The following is a 7,524-nucleotide window of genomic DNA, read 5'->3' as shown; positions in this document are numbered from 1 at the left end:
GATTTAGTAAATTAATATCAATACACACATTCTCTATAAAAATAGTTTGGACATTTATATGCTACCAATTAGAAGTGATATGGATCAGTAAGCTAATGAACTCTGGATTATAAAAGCTGTTCTCAGTTTAACTTCATCATTATTTGTTCTCTTTATCTCTCATTTTTATAGAGTACTTTAGTACAGTGTTTCTCAAACTTTTACCAGTGACATCGCCTCAACAAAAAAAAGAAATTATTTGCACCCCCTTTAGTCAGCTTTAAGGTTCCATGGTGGAGCCTGGGAGGTTGTTTTTTTTTTAGGATGAAATGAAAAAAAAAAGTAACTTAAAAACATAATGATAGCACTATTTTCCAGTCTGATTTTTCTTTGCATATAAATTTACAATAAGTTAGGAATCTAAATTTACTTAATGAAAGTTCATTAAAGTATTTTTTACTGAAAAAATTCTTTCTGGAGATAGTATTGGATAGACAATATGTTTGCACTTCACCCAGCAAGGGGGTCCAAAGATTTTTATATATTCTGAATTTCAGAAATTCATCCTCCTGGACACGTTCTCATAGTAAGAAAAGTTTATGTTAAAAGTTGTTTCAAAATAGTATTAGATATGCTTGTGGTATCAAAAAAAGAAGTGGCAGTACTGGCCAATACTATTATATGAGGGACATTCAGAGGTACATATAGCCCTTCTATGTCTTTAATGGATGTGATTGTCATAACAATTTGAGTAGAGAGAAATTCAACCATTCTGACAAAATGAAGTTTAGAAGAATTATCTTGTTGTTGTTGTGAAAATGGTTTACATTTTATGATACCTCTATTCAATTGCATATTTGGATTGGGTAAAACCTAAAACATGGGTGGACACAATTCTCAAAAATTGCTCCAATGATTTTCCTAGAAATTTTACAGTTGATGTGTATAGTTCAAAAAGAATTACTAGCTAGAAGAAACAGTCTCTAAGAACATTTTAATTTTTGAAACCTGTTGTTAGGACATTGCCCCCCCCCCCCCCTTGTCAAGACATTAGGCCTCTCTCTCTCTCTCTCTTCCCCCACCCCCCCATTTGAGAAACACTGCTCTTTTTTACATACATATAAAATAAAACAAATGTAACACAGCTATTTTTATGTAGTTATATCACTCAATATTTACTCCATTTAGTTAGATACATTAAAGTAATCATTGTACAATATGTTGCATATATATTATATTTAAAGCCATATTATAGTCTTTTTTTTAAAGCAGCACAATGTGGATAACGATATTTAAATAAAGTCATGGCAAGATAAAGACAATATTTTTCAGACTCTGTCTATTTAAGTAATATGAATACAGTAAAACCCTGAGAACAGGTTTAAATCAAGATGTTTTAAATCATGCATACAAGAGATTGCTTTGAGACAAACTATATGGTAAGTATTGCTGTCTACAAATATAATTATATTATTTGCATTATTAAAGACTTTTTTTTCCCATAACTTAAATACACTTTGTATGAAGAATTAAAAAATATTTTTGTGAAAAATGTTGCTTTCTATGGGCTGAAAAATTTTTTTTTACATTTTGGGACATTTTTAACAGTACAAAACTAATTGGTACATAATGTAAAGCTACAACAAATTAAAATTATGAATACAAAAATGTATGTTGACTTCTTTCTTTACAAACTTTTTTTTAAATGTAAGGATGGCATTTCATAATAAGCCTTCATGGTAAGAATCTAATGTCAAAGTAAGAAAAGCTGCAGCGGAAAAGAAATTGTAAGCTAAAACTATTTTTACGTATTTTACTATTTATGATATAATGAATGATTGTATGGAGATGTTTTCAAACTAAACTCTATGCTAATATTTGGTATAAAAAAAACAATAACTTATCACACTCTAAAGACAACACATAAATTATCAATTTTTTCAATGTTCTAAATATACAGTAGTTCACAGTGAGACTCATCTTGAGATGTGCAGTAAAGGGGAGTCCATTCTTGTTTGTTTGATTTTTCGGTTAAGGTCTATTTATATACAGTACTGCATTCACAATTAAAAAAAAACTTTTTTACTTTTATTATTATCTAACTTACATTGAAAACAAAAAACCCAGCCTTTTCTTACTCATTGTTTGAAAAAAAAAGTTCCTTTTTTGTGTACTTTTTAAAGCTATGTCTCAAGATGTTAGTTAATTAATTTTGAATTTTCTTCTCTTGTTAATTTCTTAGCCATGGTAACCTCACGATTTTATCACAGCTGGGCCAGTCATAGCGGGCTTGATATTCAGTAATACTGGGATGGTAGACACTGGTCTGCATCGGTCGGCCATAGATGCTAAAGTCAGGTGATGGATTAATTTTGAACTCAGTCGTGCCCATATCTCTCTCAGGCTTTGTATATCGCAACATGTATTCTGTTCGACCAGGGTAATTGGTGTTTATGCCAGCCTGCATAAAAAAAGTCATATACATTAAGGTTAAATTTAACATTTTGATAAATTGAGATTTTAAAAGTATGTGAAAGCTCTAATAACTTACTATTGTTTCAGAAAAACTGACAGAAATGACTTGAAAGGTTTATGAAGTATTGACAATAATATATACTACAGCAGGGGTGACCAATTCTATACAAAAAAACATTAACATTCATATAGGAAACCTTGCTGGACATGGATGTTCACGCTTTCATTAGCTACTAACAAGTAGGCTTTTAGTTATCAGGGATAAATTCAATTGTAACAGCAAAGGGTTGGTTTATGCAATAATGTGCTCAGGGTGCAGATTTACCTTGGAAACAGGCAGGACATTTAAAAACAAAATCATAAAACTATTAATTTTAATTCCACACAATATAGAGAGGTACCACTTCCATGCAAGAATACAATGATAATAAGCACCCGCCTGTTGTGTGAGAATAAACTTTCAATGTCAGTCACCATCTTCATAAATAACCAACACACTTTACTTCAAAATGAGATGGCAGTATATATTCCCTTTTCCCATATTATATATTGGCCATATTGTTATTTATACTCTCTTTTGTACTACCTGTTCTTGTGCACTAGTCAGTTCGTAGGGTTTTTTATCTTGAGGGTTGCTGTTGGCTAGTTTATCAACCTTGTCATATTGGGCACAAGCATTCAAAGCATTTAGTGTTTTGACTTCATCCATGACACTAGACTGACGAGGCTGACCTCCATCAAGTGGAGCTGTTGACTTGGGATACAGGCTGTCAATAGTTCGATATCCTGAAAACAGCAAATAGTTAAATGTAATAATTATGTCTCTTCTTGGCACCCAACCAATAAACCTCTTTATTCCTTGTATGGTTTAAATCATTTTTCATGTGCTTCAAGCACTACTCTACTGATCAATGATATTCTTTTAGTCTGTCAGAAGAACATATTTTCCACATTGATTCCCATGCTCTCTTGTAGACAGCATTTAGATCTACTAGTTTCTGACAATCAGATTGTGTACTGAAACCTAAAGTGCTCACTTTCATGAGCTTTAAACTGGTAGTTTATATAAACTAGTTCATTAAATTTACCCCTTTCTGATTAGATCTTTTAGAAAACTCTACCCATTGTGATAATTAATGTATCATTAATATCATAACTAAACTGATTTCCACTTCTGTTCAGAGGAGTGTACAGCATATGGTTTGTATGAAATCTAGTTCTTGCATTCTTTCTTTCAGTCCATCAAATTTCCCTTAACCTAAGTATATAGTGGCATGTGCATGTTGATTAGAGTTTATACGTAAAAGGTGAACACATTATTCCATGTTTAGCTGGGTTTTAAATTTTCTACATGCTAGATGCCAGTCAGATTCCTAAAGTCATTGTTCCTTGTGAGATCTTGATGACTTTTGCTTCTCAATATTGTTCCTCATCATCACTTAAAATGCTGTTGTGTTGTTATAGTTTTAAAATTTAGAATTAGGCTACTTACCTCTTGTAACCCTCATCGGGGGATTGAACTGACCAAACCTCACTTGTTTTTTTAAAGCTCCTATGTTTGCCGGGGGCACACCTCCAAATTCACTAAACTGTGTTGTGGGTTCCCCAACATATCTCATGCTTCTGCTCATAACCCGTTGGTCAAGGGAAGGACTTCCCAAAGCTAAATGAAATAAATACATTTTTTTTAAATTAGAAATAATTAAAATGGAATGTGTATTGTTCATTAATTGCTTAATGTAGCAGAAGAATCAGGCTGCTACAGCTTATTTTATTTGTAGTTTGTCAATAGGAACATCACAAAAATCACACAAATGTATTGTTGAGAAATAGCTTAGTGAAAAAAGTGAAATATGTTGGAGTTTGAAATGAAGTTATACATACTTATAATATGTATGTTATGGGGAAAAAAGTCTTGACAAAAGTGGTTTCTTTAACATTACTTGTATGAGATCTTGTGAGATTATTCATCAGTCCAAGTTCTCCTCCCTTATCCATCCAAGTTGTGTTCATCTTAAAAGGGTCTCTTGTGTTACGACTTAGATTATTGCGATATCCGGTATATCTGTCTGTTACACCAATTGAGTCACCAAATTGTTTTATTCTATCAGCTGCATCAAAAGTGAATGGTTCCAATTCCTAACAAGAAAATAAAATTAAGATTTAAAAAAAAATATTTTAATTATGTTTCTGATGGAATGTATGCTTTCTATTGTTGTCTCATTCACAAAGTTTATATTTTCTATCCACTCTGCACATGATCCATTTCAAAGCCTAATCCTCTGTCCCTTTTTGAAACAAATCAATATTAAATGTATGATTCAATATTTAAAACTCATGAAGTTCGGCCAATACAAATTGGGTCTTGACATAAGTTTAGGAAGACTTAAGGCAGATGTTAAGTAACACTTCTCTAGCCAGCCATTCACTACAGAAGACTGAACAACTATACTTATCTGATGTAAACTTTATCACAATCACCTGTAAGATAGGATTTATTTATGGATCCAAACAAATGCATTACTACTATGGCCCAACATCATCTGACCCTGATTGGATGGTCTGTTATAGGGGTTTTGTTGTTTCTAGAACTGGTTTGTGGGAGTACGATGAATCATTGTGTGGTCTGACTTTTGGAGGGAAAATATGGTTTGGGATGTATAGCCTTTTATTATGGTGCAGTAATATGTCTAGAGTAGTATTTTATCTTGCAGGACAATGAACATATTTACTATTTGGCACGTGTTTTGCTGATGACAAATGATTGAAGTCTCCTATAATTATTAGTCAAACAGAGTTGAGGCACATGATGTCTCATATATGCTCTGTTGCTTCCCCTATGTTGGCTGCTGGTTTATCTTATAAAACATTTACTCTTGTAAACAGCTGATTGGTGGGAAAGTCATCCCTACATATAAGAGATTACCTGTTGTGCATTTTTAAGACATGAAACTGCCCATTGGTGTAGCTCTCTGAGCTGATTTTCTTGTTTCCCATTGATGGACTTGTTAGAAAGGCGAAATTTACACTCACGCAAGTTGGCTCCTACTTTATTGATAGCATTTAATGCTCCTTTTTTGGGGGGTAAAAAAACAAAAACATAAAGAATATTTTCTTTTTTTTAATAGGTATTTGAAAACAAAAAAATTCTTAAAAGAATTGTATTCTTGTTATATTAGGATTTCTTGAAGAATAATTTTCTTTGTAATATTAGAAAAAAATTAGAATGCCTTGAAAGGATTTATTTGTTCTGTGTGATTTTAAAAAAGAAATAGGATATCTGAAATTATAACCACCAGAGTAATGATGTGATGTCTCTGAAGGAGTGAAATTTCCTGGTTTGCTTTGCCAGTCTTTTGAAGATGTTAAAAATGTATCGTCCAAGCTAAGATGATCAAGCTCATTATTGATCACTGATACTTCTTTTGCAAGTTCTTCAGTCACATAATAGTTTCCAGACTGCAAAAAATCCTGTAATAAATATAATAATCAAAATGCTTAGAATTTAAATAAACTTTCCTTAAGTTGTTAACAAGTAGATGAACAATATTCCAGGTAAGGTGCACAAAACTTAAAAGCTACTGCTAATATTGCTAATATCTAGTCAATCAGAAAAAAAAGTAAAACACAAATTAATAATGTTAAATAAAAATAAAATGTGTTTCTTTAAAACTATTTTTAAAACAAAAAAAAAATTCTTTATTATAATATTTCAAACTCAGATGAAATATGATTACTATATAGTTATTTATAAGTTAGCAGGTTAATCACAGTGCAATATCAAATTTCGTATCATCTTTAACTTTAAAAAAAAAAATTAATTGATAGGGAAATGGAAAAAAAAAACTTTACATTTAAAAAGTCTCAGTTACACTTCAACAAAGGGAAATAACAAGTCTTCAATCATGCAAGTATTTATTTTATGTTTGCACCTAATTCTTCAATATTATTGCTAAAGTATTCACTGGAATAAAAGATCTCTCAGCAACAGCTTTCTTAGGCAGTCTTTGAGTATTTTGGCAATGCCCTACAGCAATGCCATTTTTATTTTGTTTTTGTTTAGAAATTAGTAGCAATATACTAATTTACAATGGTTATAACAATGTTCAAGACTGTGAGAGAGAGTTCAAGTATAAAGAGATGTCTGTTAGCCAATGTTTGTCCCTTATTAAACACACTCTGCACCTATTAGCCTTGAAAATGTGATGTTAAAAATTAGCATGTGAATTGGTTATGCCACAAGTAAAAAAGGTGAACAATGCAAAGAGAAATGCAAGGAAAATTCTGGACATTTTATTTAAATAATTAGGAACCACTTCTTTTTCAATAAAAACAAAGTAGGAAAATAACTTTAAAGTTGAATTTAGTAGAATTCTAATTTACATAAGTTTGAATTTTCACAAAAAATTATGTGAATAAGCAAACATGGAGGAGCTCAGTGGAACAAGATGCACAGACAGCATAGTGGAAATCAGTGGCAGATTCAGGGGGCTGTAGTGGCAATCCCCCACCCTCTTTAACTTTAAAGACTATAGAGTCTATTATATAAAGTATTTAGTCTAGTTCTAAATTTTAAACTAGACTACTTAGATCGGTAATTTCGGCTTTTAGCTATCTATATATATGTATAATATATCTAGATCGGGATAAAACTTATATAAAATGAGTAGAATCTAAATCTGAATGTTGAACCTAGATCTAGGTCCTAGTTTAGTGGTACCAGATAACTAGATCTAGCTAGCATCTATTCTATATAGAACTAGAATTAACTAGATCTAATAAAATCTAATTATGGAAAGTTATAGTTAATTAATAATTGTAAAGTTTAATTCTTACTAACTTGGATCTCATTTTTTACTGTTCTTGCCCATTGAGGCAGTATTCCATTTTTTCTTGATGCCATATTTTGTCGATGTTATCAAGCTATGTAATTCTATGCAAAAACAGCATAGGGGTGACTGTAGGATGATGTTGTTTTTTTCTCTTTTTATTGTTTATTTATTTTCCCTATACAAATGTTCGTAAACTGCTGTTGCTTCCTTAGTGATGAGAGCTGACATTAGCAACAAG

At 31.5% G+C, this 7,524-nt stretch overlaps 1 protein-coding gene across 1 annotated transcript; it reads right to left on the bottom strand.

The window, feature by feature from the left end:
* Positions 1 to 2,177: 2,177 nt before the first annotated feature.
* On the bottom strand, positions 2,178 to 7,503 carry LOC106064440 (uncharacterized). Its single transcript, XM_013222998.2, has 7 exons — positions 7,295 to 7,503; positions 5,751 to 5,925; positions 5,381 to 5,526; positions 4,398 to 4,593; positions 3,947 to 4,117; positions 3,041 to 3,240; positions 2,178 to 2,440 (listed from the first exon to the last, which is right to left on the bottom strand). Exons 1-7 carry the CDS (start codon positions 7,355 to 7,357, stop codon positions 2,210 to 2,212), a joined length of 1,182 nt encoding a protein of 393 aa, XP_013078452.2. The 5' UTR covers positions 7,358 to 7,503; the 3' UTR covers positions 2,178 to 2,209.
* Positions 7,504 to 7,524: the final 21 nt, after the last annotated feature.

Source organism: Biomphalaria glabrata, chromosome 6 (genome assembly GCF_947242115.1).
Source record: "Biomphalaria glabrata chromosome 6, xgBioGlab47.1, whole genome shotgun sequence".
NCBI lineage: Eukaryota > Metazoa > Mollusca > Gastropoda > Planorbidae > Biomphalaria > Biomphalaria glabrata.
The sequence above is the reverse complement of the archived record's forward strand: the minus strand, read 5'-3'. Positions and strand labels throughout refer to the sequence as shown.

Coding starts and splice junctions, on each gene's coding strand:
- LOC106064440 (XM_013222998.2), bottom strand. CDS start 7,357: ATGGCATCAAGAAAAAATGGAATACTGCCTCAATGGGCAAGAACAGTA. Junction 4,594..5,380: donor GTCTTAAAAATGCACAACAG/GTAATCTCTTAT, acceptor TTTTCTTGTTAG/GAATTGGAACCATTCACTTT. Junction 4,118..4,397: donor TCTCACAAGATCTCATACAA/GTAATGTTAAAG, acceptor TATTTCATTTAG/CTTTGGGAAGTCCTTCCCTT.